Source organism: Dermacentor albipictus, chromosome 8 (genome assembly GCF_038994185.2).
Source record: "Dermacentor albipictus isolate Rhodes 1998 colony chromosome 8, USDA_Dalb.pri_finalv2, whole genome shotgun sequence".
Classification (NCBI taxonomy): Eukaryota; Metazoa; Arthropoda; class Arachnida; order Ixodida; family Ixodidae; genus Dermacentor; species Dermacentor albipictus.
In genome coordinates, this window is record NC_091828.1 from 22,524,441 (window position 1) to 22,550,142 (window position 25,702).

Here is a 25,702-nt window from a genome sequence, read left to right on the forward strand (position 1 = left end):
AGAAAAGGAGAGAACCAGAAATAGATTTTAAAGTGGAAGCACTTTGCAGTGGCAGGCGAAAATTCCGGTTCTCTCACAAGAACACGGATGCCATCGTTGACACCATTGGTAACTGAGTGAGGAAGTTCCTTCTGTTGCTGTACCAAATGCACCATCCCTTGTTTCCAGTTTGACGTAGAGGCAAATAGCACATCTCTGGAATTAAGAAACATGCAGCAGAACTGATAGTTGGGCGAGTTGGTACGAATTCATAGTAAAATATTTTTGTGTGCGTGTGTCCCCCTTCACTGTGTCCTTGTCAATTGTGCGCGCAAAAATATTTTACTATGAATTAAGAAACATGTCAGCATAACAAGTACAGATCCACCCATCTACGTAGCAAATGGGACTGGTAGCCTTCGAGAATGGTGACGTACAGTTACGTTACAGCGCTATGTCACCGCTATGCTATCGATGGCTATGGTGCACGCAAAGTGTGAAGAGTAATTGTTTCCAATCCCTAAGGTCATAAACGAACTGTAAAAGCAGTTGCGTTCTGCCTAATTGCTTTGCTATTCAGTGCAGGTCCACCAGTAGCCAGCTTGACAGCTCCACTAGGCCTAACCTATGCTGGAAAAGGTCAACAGCAGTTCAAACTTAACGTGCACAGCCTTACAGGGCTGAAGTTTGCACGTTTCAGCTTCAAAAACATATTTCCACTCATATTGAGCACAATTTATTACAATTGTGTACTTTCAAGATTTCAAGCTGTAGTCACATCCAAAATCAACCTACTTATTTATAATGCCCTTTTTCGATCACATATGACTTACGGGGAAGCACCATGCAAAAGAACAAATTAAAATTGCTCATACTACAAAAAAAGGCAATCCGGCATACTGTAGTTGTCCCACATGATGCTCATGCATCTAACTTATTCAAAACATTTAACATGCTTAAAATAGAACGGCTGTACAATTATAGCCTTTTCGTTAAATAGAAGCATGGTCCAAAAATGAGAAACAATTACTTTCTCACACTGTGCGAACTAAGCAAATCACCTGTAGCACGAGGCAATAACATGAGGCAAAGAGGCACATGGTATACATCTTTTAACAAACAGGCTACGGCTTAAAATGTCTGCAGTACATTACGCCAAATTTTTTTAATTTAATAGACAGCAAGGGTATTACCAATACAATGACAAGGAAAGAGTGGAAAGAATATTTATTTATAAATGCCATGTAGCACTGCTGAATGCACTCAATCATTACAGCGAAGTTTTTTTATGTCTCTTTATATATGTATGCGTTTTCCTTTAATATTTGATAGATTTTTTATGTACATGTATTTTATTTTACTATTTGCTGACAAACTGCTCTAAAATATCAGGGTCAGGAATTCCGTCAAGCTGCTATTCCAGCAGCTTTCAATTCCTGTCCTTGCATTTTTTTCACTGTTTGATTTTATTTGTTGTTTTTTTAACCACTATCGTTGTATATGAATATTGGATCATTGTATTTTAACATACCATGGTGTGACAAAGGATGCTCAATAAACTGAAACATACAAGTGAAGGCACTGCGGCTATCGCATTGTCAGTTTGGCGGCCAATCACGTGGGGGACCAGTCGTGTAATGGCCAGTGCGTTAATGCTGTTGGTTCCGTCGCCAACTTTGACAACTTGCACGTGTTTGTTGCGTCGTTGCCTGCCTGGCATAAAATGGTCGCAGCGATACACTGTCATGAAGAGTCGGCCAATGGTTGGCGTCAGCGCCTTGTAGGTCTCGTGTCCAACCAGACTTGTGACATGTTAAACGACTGCACTAAGTCAGGCACGCACTGCCGCCACCAGCATGAGATGGCCGACACTGCAAGAAGACTTTGCCAGCAACATTATGTTTTTGAAGTGTCGACCCAGTGTAAAACAGGGATTTCTTTATAAATTTGCGAGCCATCAGTCAAAGGTGGCTACTGCATGGTTCACGGTGTAGTCCGGACAAAGCCCTGGCTTCGTGGAGACACAGAAGAGGCACACAACCATGACAATCAAGACCAACCTATGCATAATGGAAGTCGACCCTGAGTCAGAGTTTTCAATAATTTTGGAGCACTCTTCTAATGAGCTTCTTGGGGGGAACTCTGAACCTTTGGTTCCATTTTATTCTAAACTCGCAAACTCGCAAGGTAATGCCATGAAAATCTTGATTTCTATGTACTTAGGTTACTGATAGCTTGCTACATTCTTGTTATACAATGCTAGTAGATTCTTTAATTATGTGCAGCACCAAATTTCTTGGCCAAAATTTGTAAGCACTAAACTTGGTGATAAATTTTCTAATATTTCAGTTTATTTATCTGATAAGTGGATATACATGCTTAAATAAGTATACAGAAGGAGGTCCCAGAGCATGTGGCTGAAAGGGGACTTCTTCATAATTCAATATTCGGCTTTTTTTTCTTGATCCGATATTAAATTTGAAATCTACGATCCGGTACTTACACATCTCTAGTTATTTTAATGCTAAGCTATATAGCGACAACAAGCAAGTCACTTCAAGCATTTTTTGCCGTTACAGAAAGTACATGTGCCACATGAAGAATTAGCAAAGTGGTTGTTCTAGGAATGGCCCACCATCCCATTCGCAATTCTTGCAGAGTCGTTTCATCAATGCAGGATATCAAACGGCTATGGACTGTACGGAACACACATTGTGGTGACAAAGTGCGGACCAAGAATGATGACAATGAGCATACGTAAACAAATTTTGACTACGTGAAGGTAAAGCTTCCTGGTATCATCTTTTTCTTATTGCAAGAATCAGAGGTGTACTAAGATTTTCTTATTAAAAAGATCAGGTTTAAATTAAATTTGTACTTTCTATAGGAACTAATGGTGTGCAAAACGAGAACAAGGTGAAAGCTGGAGCCAACGTTTCGACAAGTGAACTTGTCTTCTTTAAGGCAACATATGCATTCCTCACCACAGTATATATAGGTGGGGTTCTTCTAAAAGAGAGAGGGTGTAACGTGGGTGGTTGTGTAGAGGGCCGATACTGCAAGAAGACTTTGTCAGCAACGTTATGCTTTTTGAAGTGTTGCCCCAGTGTAACCTAGGTTTTTTTTTGATAAATTTGAGAGCCATCAATCAAAGGCAGCTACTAAATGGTTCATGGTGTACACCGGATAAAGCCCTAGAGCTAGTAATGTCATTTGTAGGTTAACTTGTGAACTCGTAAAAAAATGGGTGTGCATTGCATCGGAGGGTGTGTTGACAAATCAGTGGCGAGTTTCAGTGCTTTTCTTGTCTCTTGTTTAATTCAACCCATTCGCTAATTCTATTGCATCTTTCCCATTGGGATCGGATTAAGACAAGCTGACTGTAACTGTTTGCTATATATATTCATCCCCTGCATCTGCCATCATACACCTTTTTCCAAATATGTGTATATTTGGAGGCCTTTCGCAAAATACCTAACAAAGCAACAATGTATTTCACAGTGCATTTCAGGGGAGTATATTTCTAAAGTACTGCAAGTCTACGGAATTTTGTGAACTGGGCATGGCTTCAAAACTTCCGCACTTAAATAATCAAATGTTAAAGCATAAAGCACTGCTAGTAGGCAACATGAATACTGCAATAGGTAGTGGAACTGTCAGTTTTGCACTATATCAGTACTGTTTTGCTCCTAATCTGTGATCCTATTAAGCCCAAAACACCGCATTTCAATCACCGACTAACGGACTTCCTTCTGTATAGTGTATGTCTAATGCGTCACACATACATCACAACAAAATAGTTGCAATTTCAAAATTATCGCCACCAATTTGTCTAATCACATTATAAAAGGCACAATTGTGGCAGAGGCAGTTAAAAAAATTTAACCCACATCAGTGAATGAGAGAGCACAAGCTGTTACAAGAAGAACAGAAAAATGGTGCCACCATCCTGTGCAAGGTTGCACACTGGCCAAGGGCTCCTTCTAAATACTCCACAACCCTCCTGCTCCTCTGTGAACTTGAGCAGACGTAGTAGCAAGCGGCTTCTCGCTCTAAGGCTTCTTGGCTCTCCTGTCTCTCTATTGTTGCCATGTAGCCACAACCATTCTTGTAAGCCAGTGCTTAAAAACCTAGTCAACCCTTGTTTAACAAAAGCTCAATGTTCTAATAGTCCATTAAAGAAGACATAACAAAACACAGGGGCGCGTCCTTGTATCACATTCAAAAGTTATGGCAAATTACTCGCACCTGCCATTTATGTACATGCATCCTACTGCGCCTACTAGAAAATGTCAAAAGCTGCCACCGCACTCGCGGGCGGCGTCCGGCGAGAGCAGGAACTGGCGCAGCGCCTCCACCGCCCTGTGCCGGTGCGAGATGGCGTTCTTCTCAGCCGTGCTCATCTCGGCGTAGGTGCGGCTGTGCCCCTTGGGCTGGAAGCACGTGTCCCAGCCAAAGTTGTTGCTGCCTCGGGGTGCCACTATGGTGCCCTGCGTGCGGCCGTGGAACAAGTGCACCGGCTTCTCGGGACCCGGGCTGAAGCCCAGCGTGCACACCGCCTCCGCATGTTTGTCCTCAAAGCCCTGCACAGTGTTGTGAAAACAGACACTGGCTTTCTCTCCTGGGTTTGTAGGTCTTTAGCTGAATTAGCTTACTGTTTGGAAATATTCTTAATAAATGTGTTTGCTGCAACGTTAACCCTGTAACGCCCAGACGTAGTTTCACGTAAGGGAAAATAAGAACTGTCTTACCTTTACGATAAGCAGCAAAAAAAAATATGTGCAACAGTTAGAAAACAGTTTTTTCAGTGTTTAACACTGGAACTGACAATGTGAGAAACAGTTTTCTTGATCATAATTTTTTCTTTGCTATTTTTTGCATTAGAGAACCAAACCAACTAGCCATGCCTTCAGTCAGGATGTTGCTCATATATTTCGGGCCATGGAGAGTACAATTGCACAAACAAAAAAATGGTTAGGTGTCATCTGAGACAAAACTTAATTGGTACTAACTGGTTTCTTAAACTACCAACAACTTAAAGCTCGCTCAACGTGTTGAAAATGTTACGGTAGGCTATGGCAAGAATGATTGGCTATGTCTGGCACTTTATTTCTAGATTTCAAAAGCATAGCAATGAAGTGCGCAAAGGGCGGGAAGGGTTTCTAGATGTCCATTGCACACAATGCAGCTGTATTCTGCTGTCTGAAAAAACCAGTATTTTAGGTAGGCATCCTAATGAAAACACTAGACTTATCATTGAAGCAGCAGCAATCGCTAAAGGTGATTCGGTTAGTAAGCTGTCAATTGCATTAACAGATGAAGAACTTGCTTTTCTGAAGTCGCACATACACGCTCATTCATCTTAAGGAGGTGGTCATGGTAGCTTTGAATTTTGAATGTATACTCATGCTAGTTTTGTGCTTGGGGAGGGGGGGAGGGGCACTTTTGTCTTGGTGTCTTGGCAAATATGCGTGTTATTCAAAATAAAGATAAGTTGAAAGTCAGTGCTTGTCTTCGTCATTCTGTTGGTCCCTGTCTATGTGCGCGCTGTAAGTGATGCTTCCAATAGCTTAACCAGGAAAATGTAGAAGCTACCGAGATCGCACGGGCAGGATACCAATGCGTAAGTTAGCTGTCAGTGGCTTTAATCAAAGAAAATGTTTAAATTCTTGACATAGTCCGCATGTGGCAGTGTACCTTTATCTTCTTTGGCTCATCTTAGCTTTGTAAAACTGAATTATTTCTGCTAGTTGTCTGTTCTCACCAACCTGTGCCGTATTATCCCGCATCAATTTTCTGCACTCGGAGGCATTTGACCCTGTACCAGTCATCACTCATCGCATTTGCTGTCAAGCAATAAGCTCAGGGTTGGGTGTGGTACCTGCAAAAGTGTGCACCCTCGATGTTTGCCAACCCATGACCCCTTGATACTGAGAGGCTGGCCATCCTGCACAACTCAGACATCCAGTGGCTAAGCCCAACATCGTAGCCACTAAGCAACTATGGCGGGTTCGCGGAAACTTTTGCAGCAGTTGGGTGGAAATGTCAGGCAAAAACCTGGACGTGGGCTCCATTCAGAATTGGTACAGACAGCTCGTATGTGAACTATAGGTGCACTTCATATCACGTGTCTAATACCACTGCAGCAGGATATCTAGCATTGGTCTGTCTCTTCCGACTGTGCATTCAGAAGGAAGCGAGTAGCATGGTAAACTTATTTTTCGTCCTATAGTCCTGCTCTAAGCCGACAAATTATAGTTGCTGCCTGCCATTCAGTGTTGGCCGACAACATTTAGCAAAAAACTTCCTACTCAATACCAAAACCCAGCAAGAAAATAACATTTTCTTGGTATGTTGCCAGCACTCGTCAATAAAGGGTCAAGTGCAAAGCTTTCTTTATATGTTTTGTTTGTGGCGTTGCGCTAGTGCGACGTGGATGACTATTTTTTTTTCCTTTTATGACAATTTATGTAGTCCACCTACTATGATAATGTTATTTTTAGAAGATGTGGACTACCACTTCAATGGCCACAGTGGCTATCAGCTTCTCATTATCTTTAGCAACTGTTATTATATGTGAATGAAACACACAGACGTGACAACATATAGGCTGACGCCGCCACTAACCGCCAGCATGCGATGGAGTCCCTCGGAGCCGATCTTGTCGAGGAACCACTTGACGTAGGGTCCGGGTAGGCCACCCAGGGCATTGAAGCACAGTGATGTATCCTCCACCAGCACCGGGCCACCCACTAGGCGTGCAGCAGCCTCACATTTGGTCCGACAGACGGCGTCGCTTTCACCCTGGGGCTCCACCAGCTCCACTGCACGGTTATCCAACTGCACGACGTGGTAGCCAATTAGAAACTTGCTAAGAATTTACTTTTATTGCCACTGTCACTTTCACACATGTGGCTGTTTCATTAAAGCCCAGTTTCTCTACAGGCCAATAGAATATCCAGCATTGCCCTTTTAGTTGACCGACGTGTCTATAAATGCTTGCATTAAAGGCAAACTGCAACAAAGCTTCAGTCCCTGTTTAAAAAACCTAGTTTCAGATATAGGACAGCCTCCATGCAAAACCTAACGCTTGAAATACGTGGTCACAGAAAACTTGGCAAAAATGTATGTTTTTGAGCATGAAAAGTAGTTCTTTCATTTGTCCAGATAATAAATCAACCTACCCGCGGTGATAACATCTTGGATTTGATCCTTACGACTGCTCCTGAGTTTATCAGCCCAGCGTCTTTTTGTGAAGGATTTAGTGACCATCTGCTTCTCGAATTTACAATTACTGCATCTTTTTATCAGCGTACCACATGGCCCAAACAAATCTTAGATTATAAAAAAGGAGACTACAATGCCATCAACCTCGGTTTAGAAAACTTTTGCCGCACATATATTCCTACTTTTTCTGGCAGACCGGTCAACGAAAACTGGACTTTATTTACAGAAAAATTAACTGACCTTGTTCACTCTTACATAGCGTGAATTTCCTTCTGGGTTAATATATCAAAGCCTTGGTTTTACAGGTCTTTGCGCACGCTGAAGAACAAAGAGAAACGTTTATTTAGGAAAGCTAAACAATTAAGAACCCCACAATCACGGCTTAACCACAAAGCAGCTGATCAAAAATACTGTCAAGCTGTACGCAAAGCTAAACCCATGTTCTATTCATGTGATCTTCAATCTCTTATCAAGAATAACCCGTCAAAATTCTGGAAGACCATATCACCGAAAAACAAGGATGCTAATATATTACTTCAAGACGACATCGGGGCACCCATAAGTAAACAAGAGTGCCCATTTGTTTTTAACACTTTCTTTAAATCTGTCTTTACCCATGAAGACCATTCCAGTATCCCACAGCTAACCGATGTCCTCTATCAGTACATGGAACCTATAAACGTAACTGCTACTGGTATTGCATCTTTAATTAGTAACCTCAAGTTATCAACTTGCTGTGGCATTGACGGCATTAATTCTAAAATACTTAAGAACACAGTAAATCATTCCAGTGTTATCCTCTCTAACATATTCGAGAAATCATTGTCTACCGGGGAAATACCTGATGATTGAAAAATCGCTAAATTTATTCCCATTTTTAAAGCTGGTGATACAAATCATGTCAGTAACTATCGCCCGATATCTCTAACCTGTATCGCATGCAAACTTCTTGAGCACATTGTCGCATCAGGCATTGCGCATTACCTTGAACGCAATAACTTCTTTTTCCCAAAACAGCATGGATTCAGGAAGGGATATTCGTGTGGCACGCAGTTAATAGAATTCACCAGTGAACTTTTTTCTAACATGGATGAAGGTTTCCAGACCAACTGCATTTTTCTGGACTACTCCAAGGCATTTGATCGTGTTCCACACTCCCACTTAATAGCTAAACTATCGTTGCTGCACTTACATTCTTCAACGATCTCATGGTTGTGCAATTTCCTGTCATTTCGTAAGCAGTTCACCGTCGTCGACAAATATGAATCCGATTTAACTGACGTCTCCTCCGGTGTTCCCCAGGGCAGCGTCTTGGGTCCACTACTGTTTTTAATCTACTTCAATGACCTGCCGTCTAACATTACTTCAACCATTAGACTTTTCGCAGACGACTGCATAATATACCGGAAAAGTAGCTCACCCTCTGAACACCTTGAACTTCAGAACGACTTAGATCAAATCACTAACTGGTGCACATCGTGGCAAATGACGCTGAATCCTGACAAATGCAGAACTGTGACTTTTAAAAGACGTCTTCAGCCTTCCCATACTCACTAAATTCTAACCCTTGTGCGCATGCGACTTCGTACGTACCTTGACGTATATCTCACTGTCAATCTTTGCTGGAAGACTCACATTAATAAAATGACCGTCAAAGCATCGCATCCTCTTGGCTATCTGAAGCGTAATCTTCGAGATGCCCCTTTAACCACTCGAAAACTAGCCTATCAGACTTTTGTTCATCCTCAACTTGAATTCGCTTCACCCATATGGTCACCGCATCAGGCCTATCTAATACAAACAATTGAACGAATTCAGAACCGCGCGGTACGTTTTATAACTAGGATATATGACTGACAGACTAGCGTTACCAACCTGAAGTTCTCGCTATCACTCCCAACACTAGAGCTGCGAACGAAGGTAGCTTTGCTCTGTCTCTTCCACAAAATAATTCATAGTCAGCATCCTACTACCCTTCCCCTTACCGAACCACATTGTACATCCCGTCGTCTTTGTAATAGCCACAGCTTAGGCGCATACTTGGCCCAACCACGGCTTTTAATTCATCAGCGCTTCCACGTGCCATAAGCTACTGGAATGATCTTCCTGATCGCATCGTTGCATTACATGACTCTGCAGTCTTCAAAGACCAAGTACTGCTCTGGTTTTCCTGTTTTATTCACTGCCTTGTACTTCGATAGTCACCCTTTTAGCCGCCATTTCAATGTTCCTTCATAGATTGCATATACTGTGCAATATTTTTCTGGCCTTATATTTGTAACTTTATACTTCTCATTAGTTCTTTGTGTCCTGTGAAACTGTTACCCATTGTATAATGATGCATGAACTGTTTTTTTTTTGTATCCTTCATTTTCTGTACATGCCCCCCTCACACAATACTCCTATTTGGAGCCTGTGAGTATTTTGAATAAATAAATAAATAAGTGAAAAAAAAATTGTATATATCCCACGCACTGTGGGATTCGACATTCTGTGAAGCATATTGCAGGCAGCTGGCTATGCAGCAGTGTTTAGGGTTCCGCAAAGTGTTGCGAGGTTGACCAATGTGTTTACATAAATCCAGTAGTTGTGTGTGACGCGTGTACAGCGAACCAGAATTAGCGCAAGTGCATGGGAGTGATGACAGCAGCAAGACAATGACGGTAACAATGATTGCATGATTGAACAATGATGCCTTGATGCATTTCCTTTCTTTAACGCTGCGAGCCCGGTACTTTCCAGTAACGAACGGCATCGGCGTTAGCATGACATAGCATTCCCAACAGGAAAGTAGCGGGCGCGGCGTTTTCAAGAAAGGAAACGCATCAAGGCAGATGACGATTATCGTTGTGTGGCAGATATACACCCCAAAGAGTGCAAACATTTTTAGAGTGTATTGTTGTGGGACAAGCTAAGCCCCAAAGAGTGTAAACTTTTTTAATAAAGTAGAAGTGTGGCGTCTGCTCAAACAACTTGCCTGCCAGGAGTCCATCGGTACCGACAGCAGCGCCTCTGCCGTTCGCAAACAAACATTAGGTTATTGCTTAGCTGGAAAACAAACGATTCCTTGATTCCAAACGATTCCATTTTCGTGGACTTAACCGTCCACGAAAATGTGGACGGTAAAGTACACATTTTCGTCAGCTTACTTAGACAACACCTTAACGTGTCGGCCATCATATATCAACGACATTCAAGTGACTGACTTGTCGGGTCTCTGCCGATATTTGGCACCACTCAGTACGCAATTGAAAAAACGGCGCGTGCTTTAGGCAAAACAACGATTGCTGATAACGCTGCGCGACTCGTTTTTGCTACCTTCCATAGTTTTATCTCAATTTGTAATGCTAGCTGGATTGTGCGGGTTTCTCGTTTCCACGGCAAGTTAGAATTGTTTGCACGTAAATCGAGAATTTGCGCTTCGCCCGATGCTGCCCATCGACGACTGAGCAGTGCCGGCACGTGCATCTGCCGGCGGGAAAGTCCACTTACTTCGAAACCAGGTATCTTGCCCAATATCGTCACTACTTCTCGCAGCTTGTCTTTGTTGCCGGTTACAAATATGATGCGACAGACGACGCTCGAAGCCATTTGCGAATTTGCCTGTGTTGCTGGACCTGATGTGACTGGAGAAGCTGGACAGCTGGAGCTAATGGAGTCGACTAGCCTTGTGCAGTGGCGTCGTCTGTCGGTTAGCAGGCGAGCTTTGTTTGCTTTTGCTATCTCGGAGGCCGTGTTGATCTACGAGATTGGTATCTTGGAGGCTTCGCAATATGAGCGTGACCGCGTGACCTCTTGCTCTCGACGATCGGGCACCGGCCTTGCGCCGCAGTCAGCCGTTCATATAGAGTTTCATCAGGCCCCGCACTCTCCTCTCAAGTTCAACAAATGGCCACAGAGGGCGAAAAAATCGACCGCGCGCTGCTGCTAACAAAACCACCATAGTAAAATCACTTCAAAATGTTTACGTTAGTTTTAACATTTTCCGCTAGAGGCGCTGTAAAAAGTGCAATTTTATCTTACAAACTTTTTCTTAGAATTACCGAAGCTTTTTTATTACATAAAAAAGAGGGCGAAATTATCATTGCCAATTAGATATCGTACTCTTTGTAAGTAAGCTTGTTTGTTTGTCACTATAAACGCGAATAGCGATCAGCATCATCGATTTTTCTCGTGACCGCTGGCCTGGATTTTAAATTTTTACCGGTATTTTCGAGTGCATGGCGGCACGGATTCATTCGTTCGTGCACTCAGACTGGTTCCTTCTTTTTTGCTAAAACTAGTTTATTGCGCTTCGATGTCTCGCGTTATTTAACCTGGGGTGAAGTGACGTGTTTGCAAGCGGACATGTAATCCCGAAAGTTGGGTATCGGTCGTGAGCCATTCGGAACACGTCTGTATCGAAACGGGAGCTTGATTCTGGTGCGGCTGACAACGGCAATAACGGTGAGTCGTTTAACACCGCTGCTTGAATCGTTATATAATATTCGTCTCATTAACTTACAGGCGGATACAAGTTAACGAACTAGATCCTGCACAACATATGGATGTTGAGATCCTCCGTTGCCGTTTCCTAAATAAACCGTTACTTGCGAGGCTGTCGTTATACACACACAATCGGGAAAGAAAGAGCGATATCAGAACGCGCGTTTCATTTTTCATCTTATTGTAGCCGTGGCCATAGGTGACTGGGTAGCCTTAACAATATACACATAAAACTTTTTTTCGAGTCCGCCGGCAGCTTCTTTCGTCCACAAAACCGAATAATTCTTTGGTAAAATGATGTGAATGTACACAATTTAATGTATTAAACAGTTGCAAGCCTGATAATTCACTCATATTTCGTATTTGTTGGTTCCAGCTGTTCTTGCTGTTCAGTTTGGTTTACCGTAGGGCATTTATTTTTGCAGTAGTGAAGCGGTGCATCACGTCCGTGGAGAAAAATAATGCATCAGTTCTAATAGCTTCATGACTTTCATGCATTTGCTTGTGGAGCCAGCAGTGTGATCTCTTCCAGTGTATAAATAAACGCACAAATGTTCTCATTTCTGATCTTAATAATACTTAAGCTGTTTACATGCGTTGTATAGTTAGGCAGACATAAATTTGCGGACAATAGCAGTACTTATTTAACGTGCGGCTTAAGCACCCTAAAACAGACAGGGTACATTTGCATGTCTTCTGTAGTCGCAAACCATTACAATATATGTCACACCTTTTTGCATTTCATAATGCAACATTTTGCTTTTTCGATTTCTGATTCAGTCAAAATTTCTGAAATGCTCCAGACATGCAGCAATGAGGACGGCACCAGTATAAAGCAACACACTCCACGCACTAAACAGAAGCTGCTGCCTGCTACAACAAGGTCATTGTGTGGACGTTGGCTACTACTACAAGGTAAACAACACATGGTTCAGAAATAAATATGTTTCATATATGCTGTATTGGCTTGCTGTTTGCAGCAGGTATGAATGTCTGTTCATAGTTATGGTTCAGTATAATTGGTTCGAACATAAAAGAAAACACACAAGAGTTTGGCTAATCTGTGCTGTATCTCATCTGTCACCGTTCTGCCCCAACAGAGTCCATGCCAAGCATATCTTGGTCATCACAGGAGCTCCTATCCACACCAACAGAAAGGGGCTGAAACCAACAGAAAAGGGCTGAACAAAGAAGAGCATGCAGAAGAATTTGCATGAAATATCAAGTCTGCAGATCACTGTGTCAAGACTGAAAAGAGCTTCAGGTACCATTCCACCAGCATGGACAAATTGGCTGAGTCATCCAGGTAACTCAAAAAGGACTTTATAGAAATTCTTCGTCTTTAGATGCACCTGCAACTTCTTATCAAGCACGGACGACGCTGGCCAAAATATTTCCGTCAGTTTGCCCTTAATCAGCTTCCTGGCCATGTCAATTCCATTTGTGCCAAGTGTAATTTTTCTCCTATAAATGCAAGCTTCTTCATTGGCCATTCTCGTTAGAGATCGTTCATCCTCATCCAAACATAGAGGTCAACCGATTCTTCGCTGATACTTAATACCAGTCACTGTCTAGTACCATAACATATCTGTAGCAGTACCTTTTAGTGTATGTTGTCATGCACAATGCCTCTCCTGAAATAGCTGATGCAACATCGACATGTGTCTTGCATTAACCTACGCACCATATTCTATGCACCAGTTTACTTTTCTTGATGTTTTTGGCCTTCAATGCTTGCAGAGCAGAGTGGCTTCTCTCTTGAATGCAAGCTTTCTCATTTTCCATATTCCTAGTCTCAATGATTGCTCTTCTTCCTCGATAGCCTGGGTCTTTGCGCAAGCTACACTGAATGATTGATTGCAGAATCTGGTTTTGCTGCCCCACTTGGTTGTGGTCGCCGTGTTACATTGCTAGGATGTGGGGGCCTGGTCAGTTGCATTGGTAACAGTCTCTCGAGGTAAGCATTTGCTCCTGCAGTCCGCACAGCGACATAGACTCCCAGTATACACGCACCGTAACTGGTGCTCCCGTTCGTTCTTTCCTGCCACAGCCATAGGCAAATTGTACTTGTGGCCTGCCTCGGCCGTGATTTGCTCAGAACAGAGACCAGCATATGTGCTTACATGGTCCGACGTGTTTGAAGTTGATAGCCACATAGGTGGAAAGGCCCGCAAAAATGGCTGCCGAAGGTGATGCTCACGCAAGCGACTTGTCCATATTGAGACAAAGTGGGACACCAAATGTGAGCCACACATTAGCGGCCCTCGACAGAAAAGAAACGTGCAGGTTGGAAAGGAGTTAACACTAAAATGCCGGATAGTCCATTTCGCTGTGTTGGTTGCAGCAGCAGATGCCTGCGTCACCTGATTGCTTCGCAATGGAAGTTGCTCATCTTCAACGGCAACTGTCGGTTAAAACAGGTGCAATGCTCTGTCCAATCTGTTTGTACTGCTGGCTGTTGCTCGTTACCAGACCACCACATGCGACGAAGGCAAGCATTATGCCTGTAAGTAGGCGGCTGAATGTATCCTAAGAGACCCGTGTATGTGAATTCTCACTGTTGCCATATGGTTTGTAGCCAATGTATAATGTATTCTCTGAACCTCATGCATTGATTGATTGCTGCTTCACCCGCCGTGGTTGCTCAGTGGCTATTGTGTTGGGCTGCCGAGCACGAGGTCGCAGGATCGAATCCCGGCCGCATTTTGATGGGGGTGAAATGCGAAAACACCCGTGTACTTAGATTTAGGTGCACGTTAAAGAACCCCAGGTGGTCAAAATTTCTGGAGTCCTCCACTACGGCGTGCCTCATAATCAGAAAGTGGTTTCAGCACGTTAAACCCCATAATTTAATTTTTTAAATTGCTGCTTAATTTCACTGTCATCTTACTTGGTTACGGTCGCCGTGTTATGTTTTTCGAATATGGCAGCCAGGTCAGTTGCATTGGGAAGCAGTCTGTTGAAGTAAACATTTGCTCCTCCAGCCCACACAGCGACAGTGGCTCCCAATTTACACACCGTGATTCGTGCTCCCTGTTCAGCCTTTCCTGCTGCAGCCATGGACAAATTGTGCCTGTGGCCTTTCCCGGCTGCGATTAAGCACGAACGGAGACTAGCACATGTGCTTACATGGTCCGACGTGTATGAAGTTGGGTGGAAAGGCTCGCAAAAGTGGCTGATGAAGGTGATGCCCGCGAAAGCGACTTGTCCATATTGAGACAATGTGGGACACCAAGTGTGAGCCACGCATTAGCGGCCCCTGAAAGAAAAGAAATGTGCAGAATGGAAAGGAGCCAACGCTAAAATGCCAGGTAGTCCATGTCGCTGTGTAGGCTGCAGCAGCAGATGCCTGCATCACCCGATTGTTTCTCAATGCAAGTTGCTCATCATTAATGGCGACTGTCCCTGCAAACAGGTGGGACACACTGTCCAATCTGTTTCGGCTGCTGGTTGTCGCTCGTTACCAGACCACCACATGCGACGAAAGCAAGCATTATGCCTGTAAGTAGGCGGCTGAATGAATCCTAAGAGACCCGTGCATGTGAATGCTCACTGTTGTCATGGTTCGTAGCCAATGTATAATGCATTGTCTGAACACTATGTGGTGAATGGTTGCCGTTTATTTTTGCTGTTATCTCACTTGGTTACGGTCGCCGTGTTATACTTATCGGGTGTGGCGGCCTGGTCAGTTGCATTGGAAAGCAGTCACTCGAAGTAAGCATTTGCTCCTGCAATCTGCACAGCGACATGGACTCTCAATTTACACACCGTGATTCGTGCTCCCCGTTCAGCCTTTCCTGCTGCAGCCATGGGCAAATTGTGCATGTTGCCTTTCTCGGCCGCGATTAAGCACGAACGGAGACCGGCATACGTCCTCACATGGTTCGACGTGTGTGAAGTTGGGTGCAAAGGCCCGCAAAAGTGGCTGATGAAGGTGATGCCCACGAAAGCGACTTGTCCATATTGATACAATGTGGGACACCAAGTGCGAGCCACACATTAGCGGCCCGCGAAAAAAAAGTAACGTGCAGGTTGGAAAGGAGTTAAGGCTAAAATGCCGAGTAGTCCATGTCGCTGTGTTGGCTGCGGCAGCAGATGCCTGGTTCACCCGATTGCTTCGCAATGCAAGTTGCTCATCTTTAACGGCCACTGCCGCTACAAACAGGCGGGACACTCTGTCCAATCCGCTTGCGCCGCTGGTTGTCGCTCGTTACTAGACCGCCATGTGCGACGACAACGGCGAGCCGTTTACGAGCTCGCGTCAAAGATTCCAGCGTATCTCGACATACACATTTTATTTCTACCATTGCACGAGAATGTACACAGCTGCTTGTCTTCTGCCAATAAAGTCGCACGTTCAGTTCACTCACTTGTGGCTTGTTTGTATGCGCGTCAGTAGAGGCTCTTTGGTCTCCTGGCAATTAGAACGCACCGGCTGCGCGGCATCCGAGGTATCGAGGCATGCCCCATAGCCGGCGGGGCGAATACGGCGCGTACGAGCGGATACAAGCGTACACGACGGGCGAAAAGCGGCCATATTGGATAATGCTCTAAAGAAAAGAATGCGCATTTCCGCTTCCTGCTTTAGTAGCGTCATCTCGCGTCCACCTAGGTAAGTTCCATGCGCTGCCGCTGCTTATTTTCGAACCACTGCCAAAGGTACAGTTTCATGGGGAACCAGCGCTGGAGTTTTCACGGCGCCTGCAGCGCCACCCTGGCGGTCAGAACGTGCGCAACGCAGCCTCCCCCGCGGACGAAAATTGCGTTGCGCGCCCTTAAAGTCGAAGGAAAACAAAAGGGCGCCGACGACACTGTTGCGTATACAAGTGCCACAACTAAGTCGGGATGAGGGAGGATGTATCCTTCTGCGTCTTTCCATCTAAACCCTGCGAACAAGAACGGAGGCGGCGTTGGATCCAAGCAGTCAGGCGAGCGGAGTAAGCTCCCGTCTTGTCGCCCTGTCAAGCGGTGTCGGGCTAGTTTCTAAATCAAATTTCGCGTGTATCCTTGGTTTATTCGATAGTGAAGACGGTCAGCCATGGCAGACAGTACCAAACAGTAGAATCTGCAGTCGGTATTTCGTCGGAAACAAAATGAGCAATAGCATGCACCATCCGGCATATGTACCATTTTTCCTTCGCAATGCCACCGCCAAACCCCTTCCAACGCCACGGCACCAAGTGAACGATACGAAAGGTAAAAAATATCCATTCATTGCCAAGAATTATGTGGGAGGCAAGCTGCCTTGTAATACGAGTTGTATGCGCATAGTGCCGCCGCACGCGCGACTAAGCCACCTATGTGTTTATAAAAATGCGCATGCGGATGAGGACTCGGCGCTCAGATGCATCCGGCAAATTAATTAGTGCTAAATGTAGCCAGGATTGTTACGGATCAAGCAACGGAGCACTCAAACCTTTGCTTGCGTGAGTCAGCTGATGCGATAAAGCTTTCTTCTCCATTGACTGCTGTGGAGAAGTAACATCAGAATTTTTTATGTCCTGCCAGAGAAATATAAAATATCTTTAGGCCAACTAATACTTACGAAACCATAGCGCAGCACGACCGGAGCCATAACTGCTAGATTTGCGAGGCAGGCAGCCGCCCAAGCATGGCATCGATACACGACGCAACCGTTAAAGAAACACACGTGCTCGCCGCGACGCACTGTGAAAAATATATAAAACTTAAAAAGCTTCTCTCGTCATTTCTTCAGTTGATGGCGCTAGGTTCTTTACAAAAACTCCACTTGAAGCGGCGCGAGAACGGAAACTTACGAACTGTAATACGGCTGCGTATGTGTGTGTGTCGTCTGGTTGTGTGGATGGAATATGCCGCGTTTCGTCGCCAGGGCGGCGTGCAACGCACTCTTTTCGACGCGCCGCCTATCCAGCGCTGGTTCACCTGGTAGGACACGATTGATTCGGTTACGCCTTGCAGTAGGTGGTAATGCGCAGCTGTTCGGGCGTTCTGCCTGTCGCTTTGTGACGTTTCCTGCCAATATGCTTGTGCAGTTTCGAAGGTTCATTTCAACTTCTTCATTTACCGTCTGCATTGGAAGGTTGATTCTGAGTGCAGCAACTTCACATTGCTGGCTGACATGTCTTTTCGGAAGAGCATGCGCTGAAGGCAGCTGTGGACTTAATATTCCGCGATATAATCGCGTGGCACGTGTTGGACAGTGTGTGTTGGTCCCACATATGGCCGGTATGGGACATACCGTTGAAAACATCCTTCGGACATCCATAGGAGTAAAGTTTTGGGATTTTGTTTAGATCTCAGAAGTTCAATCGTGTGGATGTCTGAAGGATGTCTTAAATAGGACATCCTGAAATTAATGTCCACATGTTATCCACTGAACGTCCTGACCGGGACTTGGACGATCGGATCTAATCGAGATCTGCAGAGGATATTCGTGGTCCAATGGGTCCTGGCGTTAGTTGGCTTCGGTAATAACAAAGTAAAGCAACTTAGAAAATGTTTTCGTAAAGGTTATTTGTGCTTGAGGGCATTACTTTATCAAAACATACATTAAGCACAGAAGGCCACAGTGACGTGTCCACGGTCCACGTTGTGATTGGTTCCTCGTCGTTGCCGCATGTGCGTTTTCGCAGAGAAGTTCAGCACTGCGAACGTCGCAAAATCGCGCGCACGAAGTGTCCGACGGCCCATTCGCCGCAAGTGCGCACGTGCGAGGACGCAGTCAAATTCGCACCACGCTTAACACTACACATCGCGAGAGGCGCATGCGCCGTCGATGTGGAGATTGTATGACAGTGGTCGCGGGATCGGATCCCGGCCACGGCTGCCGCATTTCTATGGGGGCGAAATGCGAAAAGACCCGTGTACTTAGATTTACGTGCACGTTAAAGAACCCCAGGTGGTCCACATTTCCGGAGTCTCCCGCTACGGTGTGCCTCATAATCAGATGGTGGTTTTGGCACGTAAAACACCATAAATAAATTACAATGACAGTGAAGGAGTCGGTGCCAGGGCTATGGCTTGAACGCGCTTTCGTCGTCAGGAAAACGGCAATCGCAATAAAATTCACTGCCGACATCCGACACCGCGGAGTAGCGGCTTTGGCGTTGCGCAGCGGAGCCAGAGGGTGCGAGGTCAAATCCCGACCGCATTTCGTTGAAGGCGAAACACGAAAACGCCCGTGTGCCGTGCACTGGGGACGTTAAAAAGCCCCAGGTGTTTAAAGAAATCCGGAGACCCTCACTACGGCTTGCCTCTTAATCATGTCGTGATTTTGGCACGCGCAACCCCAAAATTCATTTGTTTAAAATCCGACGTAGGCAGATATAGCATAGTCAGACAACGCTTAATTTCTGAACAGCATGCGTCATCGCAATGTTGGCGCTGTTATTCATTTTTAAACGATCAAAGCCAATCGCATTGATAAGTTTTAGAGCGAACAGCTTCCTCGGTTTTTCGTCCGTCTTCGGATTGATGGCGGAAATTTCACTCACGACTCAAAAGCGCCAATGCAATAGGAGCGTCCTGTCGCGTAAGGAGCTCGTCGTGCAAGACCAGCTATTATTGTTTTGAATTTGAATGCATTAGCCGACGTCTGAAACAACGCACAAGAGATAAATGCCTGAGGCGCATCTGGACTGGGCACCTTGAGGAGCACGCGCTGTATTGAAATATCTTGATTGTCTGAAGGTGTAGATACTGTGGTGGAGCGCTCGGGAAATACGACCCTCTTCTCCCACCGCCCCTTCCGCTGTGGCAGCTGAGGGCTCCGGCGGCGGCATACGATGACGGCAGTCGCGCATTTCACGCCAAAGCTCCCCCTCCTCTCCCCCGCCTCTGGAGACAACGGACACGACAAATCGGCTTATGCGCATTGCCGCCTATGTTATCGGTGCAAATGTGCAGGTTAAGGCATCGGTCTCTTTGCGGAAATGCGCAGTGCACGAACAAACGCTAGCGACCTAAATATCCTCGCTAGAACAAATACACGCCTTGAAGCGCGCCATTTCTTCAACAAAGTGAATAGCTTTGTTCAGTCGTTCAGCTGTTCCCTTACATTGACAGTCATCGTCGATGGTTTCTGCAGAATTCACTTGTTTATTGTTTTATGCTTTTCGATTCGTGCTATATATACCCTTCACTTCGTCGTACCCGAAGCGCGCAATTTCGCTTTTATTGCTGAGGCTTACAGCGCACGAAAAGACGACGACGCAGAAAGACGTGGTACACACAGGCGCTGACTTACAACAGCGTTTATTTCGAGTAAGAGAACCACATAAATAGGCAACATCAGGAATGGTTAACAAGTCCGCAACTTTCAAAGCTCACCTATTTTTACGCAGATAGCAATGTCTTTAAACGAGAGGGAGACTGATAGTTTTGAAACGCAGTTACCCCTAACCTCTCTACCATTTCGGCTTCGATAATTTGGCGAGTTAACTAATCCCTGCTGCTATCAGCACTCAAATACTCGAAATAAACACTGTTGTAAATCAGCGCCTGTGTGTACCACGTCTTTCAATGTCCTTGTCTTTTCGTGTGCTATAAGTCTCATCAGGTCATAGCAACACGCACAAAACGCTGCGTTACTCGACTTTATTGCGCCATTTATTTTTCAGCAATGATAAAATTTTGCAAGTGGGTTTTCATTACTGTATATGGTCACTCTGCCTTGTGCACCCGATTACCTGCCAGTCTGCCATATATACTAATGGGTATGAGTCAGGCCATGAAAGGATGAGAAAGAAGAAAGTGAAGGTGGGCTGATCAGGGACGACGACGCGACCAAATTCAAGGTTAGTAGTTTTATAATATCGCATACTCCTTGTAAAACCAACCCAGGGGCAACATTGACGTATTATGAATATCCTAAGGACATCCACTTCCAGAATATATGTATCACAAGGTTGGGTTGAATACGCCTTGGGGGCCTCTCTCATCCCATCGCGTGGCCGCATTTTCTGTGTCCTGCGGACATCCCTTGCATGTCCGCGAGGGACAACATCATGGGGACACTATGCGTACGTTTTACACACATATAGTCAGGACCTTTTGCACGGTGTTTACTGTAATGTCTGTTATATTCGCAGCACACGCAACGGGCAGACCGCCGACGCATCAAGAACAGATGCATTGTATGCAGATTTGACGCGCGCATTCACGCGGGCGGAAGTGCATAATACTCCTCCTTCCAACAAACGCAAGTGGCTTGTTGAACTAACGGAAGTTTTCAAAGTTAATTGCGTCAGAAAACTCGTAAAGTACGAGGTACACAAGAGCTCCAGACATGATAGCTTCAGATTATAATTCCAACATTCGAGAAAACACAATTCTGTTACGTGGAAATTCAAAGACAAAGCCTACAATTGGGCGACAAATATTCACATGTACCGACAAAGGTCCACATGGGATAACGTAGGGGCATCCGTGGTAGGATATCCGAAACTGGTCCATGTGCGACATCCCTGGGACATCCGTGGCGGGGTATTCAAAACTGGACGTTCGGCGATGTCCTATTTGTCTCCAAAACGGTGCACGGACTTTGGGACGTGATTCGGATGTTGTACGGATGAAGTGTTTTCACTGGGAATATTAGGTTTCTTATAAGAACTATTTGGTTTTTTAAAGGGAATGTAACGTCGTCTCTGTTTTTCGATGAGGTCACTTAATTAGCGCTGCCATTTAATGAACCGCCTAAGTCAACAAGTATAGGTCCATCGCAAAGTATTTCTGTCATCGTAGGCCCAGTTTAGGCCTCAGTTGCACTTTCCCGGCTGCAAAACTAGTGCGTTTGGTTACCTTCCTTTGGTTTACGACAGGCTTTGTGCAGCGTCTAAATGATGAATTCTCCCACCCTGCGGCGGGACGTCAGAATCGGGCGTCCGAAGGACGCTGGTGTTGGTCGTGGTTAAAGGGAAGATTGCTCGTGCCAGAAGATTAGGAGGGAAACTGAAGAAGAATAGCATGTTAAATTTGTTTGACGAAATGAACTTCTGTTACATAACAAAGTTCAGCCTTCACGTGAGCAGAGGAATTGGAAAGCCAGGGATGACGCAAATCCGACATTTAGGGGCGACGCTACAAATGAGTTTCCGTATTAGGTAGCATGCCTCTCCGTGACGTCAGGTATTTTGATAGCGTTTGCCTGTGACTAAAGTTACACTTTAATAACATAGACTGCTCTATGGTAAAAGCGGGCTATAGCATATCAGTTACTCATCTACCCTTTCCAATCTTTACAGGACACTGAAGGTAAACGTTGATGGATTTTAGACTAACAAAGTATTCTTGAGGAAATGTACGTACTATGGTTGATTTAACGGTAATAGGTTGATTATTAGATAAGAAAATGGCGCTCAGTTTCATTTTTGAATTTCGGGCTGATACTCAAAGCTAGTCAAAGTGACGTCAAGGATTGCAAAGCATTTGTCCTTTATGGCATGTTTTCACTCAAAGTACGTGAAGCTTTATAAGTTCCGTTTTTCACTGTTTTGGAATAAAATGTCGATTTTTACTGTTGAAAATCTAGCCAGGCCGGAGCAGACAGCGTCAAATGCATGGCGTCACGGTGAACATTGGGCATATTGAAGCGGCGTTGCCACCCATCTTTAGTTCTTGTTTTTCCTGGCTTTGCAAGTGTCTTCTCGCGGTAAGGCTGCTGTGTTTGTATCGTAGAGGGCTGATTTACTTACACAACTCAAATTCTTTTTCTTTTTAGTGTTCCTTTAAGAAATTTCCGGCACATTTCGTGAAACAGCCAGTGCGCGCGCACGCGCACGCACGCACGCACGTACACACGCACACACAGACAGACAGACAGACAGACAGATAGATAGATAGATAGATAGATAGATAGATAGATAGATAGATAGATAGATAGATAGATAGATAGATAGATAGATAGATAGATAGATAGATAGATAGATAGATAGATATGGCCATTGCTGCTGCTGCTGTTGTCATGGAACTCGTGAAATCTCCATTAATAATGAATCCGTTAACAAGAGAGATAGAAAGAACGATAAGGTTCGTCCCAAATCATCATTATCTCAAGTGAAAAGTACTCCATTTTTTTCGTAGAATGTTCATGTTCTATCTCGCTATGTATACTTTGCATTTTACGAAGAACGTCGGAATTTAAACTTACTTGTGGCTGCATTGATTCTCCTCCTCTTCAGCACTGGCAGAATGAAGTCCCAAAATATAGCTGACTCTCTGCTGAAGTTCTCCTTGCGTCTGTACAAGCAAGTCCTTTGTCATCAAAACAACCACATTGATAACGTCGTCTGCTCACCCATAATCATCGCCGCCGCGATCTCCATCCTGCTCGCCGGTGCCCGCAACAAAACTGCCAAGGAACTGTACGGCTTGCTCCAGGTAAAGGGGAGTGTCGATAAGTTGCGCGATCATTTTTCCGCGCTTCTCGCCGACCTAAATACATACGCTCCCGAGGCCTCCTTCCACGTGGCAAGCCGGATGTACAGCGAGCAGCAGCTCCCGGTGCAAGCCGCCTACATATCCCTTCTGCAAAATTTCTTCGGGACGACGGTCAAGTCCGTCGACTTCAGGAACAGCCACGAAGCGGCGCGGCAGGAAGCGAACGCGTGGGTTGCGCAGGAGACGGCCTCCAAGATTCGGGAACTCATCCCGCCGGGAATTGTCGACGCCGATACAGCGTCGATCCTGTTGAACGCCGTCTACGTCCAGGGATTCTGGCAGTCTCCCTTCCAATGGAGATACACCAGACCGCAAGAGTTTCACGTGGACTCCGGGAACAGCGTTCTGGTAGACATGCTTTACCAGCACTGTACCTACAGGGTGGGACACTCGGATGCTCTGAGGGCCAGGGCCGTGGAGATACCGTGCAGAGGTCTGAAGGTTTCCATGGTCATCGTCCTTCCAGACGACCCGGACGGACTCGCTCTTCTCCAGGAGAGACTGACACCGGCCAGACTCTGCGAGCTTCTGTCTAGCCTCAAAATGGTCATGAACGTGGAATTGAGCCTTCCCAAGTTTAAACTCGATACAAGCATACTGCTGAAGGACAGCCTCGTTGCCCTAGGCGCAAAGGAGGTGTTCGCTCCCGGCTACGCTGACCTGTCGGGTGTATTCGAGATTGGGCGGCCGGCGGTGGCTAATGTAGTTCACAAGACGTTCGTGGAGGTCGACGAGGGAGGCATGGGCGCGGCGTGTTGGAGCGCCATGACGACTCCCATGTGGTGTGCAACGATGCCCCTTTACTCAACGCGCTTTGTCGTCGACCATCCATTCATGTTCCTTATCAAGAGCAACGAACCGGACGTGATAATTTGTCTGGGTTCGGTGCGGAGACCGTGAGCACAGGCAAGATGGGGATCCGCATTGCCAAATTTTCATTGAACATATATACCGCGAAATTTCTTACATGGTCCACTTCGAGGAAAGGCTTTATGCTGCACGCGATGAAGTGTATATCTAATTCAAGAATGCATTCACATACAGAATGACGTGCTAAGATGCAATAAATTGTGACGTAGAAGACAGCGTATGTGAAATTGTTTGCTGGCTGATAGGATAGGATAGGGATTATTTTAATAAAGTGCTGGCAAACGACGGCTTAACGCCTCGTGACGCTGGCCAAGCGTCGACCCGGGGTTATACCCTACTCTGCACTAGCGCAGTTGGGCCCGTTTGTAGTGGGTCATGGCTGACTTAACTGTCTAAAGGTAAACATTTGCCAGCATATATTAAATGTAGAAATAAAAAGGTCGCAGTTTCGCCCGGAATGGGAATCGTAGATTGTGACAGCAAATTATTACACAGCTACACGAAGTACTCGAAGCTAAACATTTCGACAGAATTACCTGTCTGGTTGGAAAAATTTGTTATGACCTTGTGAGTGACTGTGAGGGCCGTCCAGTGGGCCGAGGATGCCGTCAGGACCCATGAACTCCTGGCCGCCACCTAGTCGGGGCATTTGGCCCTCCCAACCAACTCGCAGGACACGCAATAAAGTTATTTCCTCCTCCTTTGTGAGCGACTCCAACCAAATAAGTGAATTTTATTAGCCCGACATTTCGGAGCCCATTCGGTTCCTCCTTCAGGGGGCATTCTTCGAGGGTGGTGGTCTGCAGCCTTTAAAAGGTCCTGTGTAAAAAAAGAAGAGGAGAGCGCGGAAGGTGGGAAGACACTTGACAGACGGGAAGGTGTGAAAGGGTGGGATGGCTGCAGCGGTGCTCGTCGGCCGGAATGACCGATGCTGGGGGCGCTTGACCCACGAGAATGTGCAAGCGAAGATAAAAGGTGAAAGCGAACGTTGGTTGTCAGAAATACGTGAGAAAAAGAAGGCCGCACCTAGAATATTTTGAAACCATATAAGCTTATTGGACAAAGTCTGAAACAATACAACATATCCTAGACGGAGATGGAAACAAATTGGTAGGGGACACGGCATTAAAATTTAAAATAAAAGATGAGATTGTAGTTGAGAAAGAAAGGGGCATGAAAGAGAACCAGATGGAAATTGAGCTGGCGCTGACAAATTTCAACTGGAAGAAAGTCGAAGAGAAAATTCCGAAGCGCACAGACACATGGCAAGGTTCCCGTTAGGCTGAATAACGAACTAGGACCAAAAAGTAAGGAAGCTCTGTTGAAAGCATTAGATAAAGTTTAAAATTTAGACGAAAACCAGACAGTTGGTGGGAAAACTGAATCGATTTAATTTATAACGCTATGGGAAAAAAGATAGAATTCACTCATATAGACCGTGGACCATAACATCGTTATTATACAAGTTAGCAATGCAGGCAATTAAAGCTGCAAGCAAGGGCAGAGAATAATGGCATTTTGGGAAAACTTCAGACTGGCTTCAGATTAGGTAGGGCTCTCGATTATAACTTGTTTGTCCTTATACTCAGTGTACTGAAATATCGAGAGTAGAAAGGAGACGGTGCAACGTGTGGCAAATATCTCTCGTCAGGAAGCCGATAAGTTAGGTCTGAAATTTGGCGTTAAAAAATCAGGTGTTATGGTATTTAATGAAAACAGCGAA

General features: G+C 45.2%; 2 protein-coding genes across 2 annotated transcripts; one reads left to right on the plus strand and one right to left on the minus strand.

Moving 5' to 3' along the window:
* Positions 1-1,312: 1,312 nt before the first annotated feature.
* LOC135912160 (inosine triphosphate pyrophosphatase) lies at positions 1,313-10,868 on the minus strand. The gene is made up of 3 exons (XM_065444544.1): positions 10,699-10,868; positions 6,607-6,819; positions 1,313-4,562 (listed from the first exon to the last, which is right to left on the minus strand). Exons 1-3 carry the CDS (start codon positions 10,795-10,797, stop codon positions 4,272-4,274), a joined length of 603 nt encoding a protein of 200 aa, XP_065300616.1. The 5' UTR covers positions 10,798-10,868; the 3' UTR covers positions 1,313-4,271.
* A 9,512-nt stretch (positions 10,869-20,380) lies between these two features.
* Positions 20,381-24,177, plus strand: LOC135912156 (ipis-1-like). Its single transcript, XM_065444540.1, has 2 exons — positions 20,381-20,468; positions 22,851-24,177. Exon 2 carries the CDS (start codon positions 22,861-22,863, stop codon positions 24,007-24,009), a length of 1,149 nt encoding a protein of 382 aa, XP_065300612.1. The 5' UTR covers positions 20,381-20,468; positions 22,851-22,860; the 3' UTR covers positions 24,010-24,177.
* The last annotated feature ends 1,525 nt before the right edge of the window (positions 24,178-25,702 follow it).

Excerpts from the sequence above, each read along its gene's own strand:
- LOC135912160 (XM_065444544.1), bottom strand. The coding sequence starts at position 10,797 with ATGGCTTCGAGCGTCGTCTGTCGCATCATATTTGTAACCGGCAACAAA. Across the intron at positions 6,820-10,698 it reads GCAAGATACCTGGTTTCGAA|TTGGATAACCGTGCAGTGGA; the intron begins GTAAGTGGACTT and ends CACGTCGTGCAG. Across the intron at positions 4,563-6,606 it reads GACTCCATCGCATGCTGGCG|GGCTTTGAGGACAAACATGC; the intron begins GTTAGTGGCGGC and ends AACACTGTGCAG.
- LOC135912156 (XM_065444540.1), top strand. The coding sequence starts at position 22,861 with ATGAAGTCCCAAAATATAGCTGACTCTCTGCTGAAGTTCTCCTTGCGT.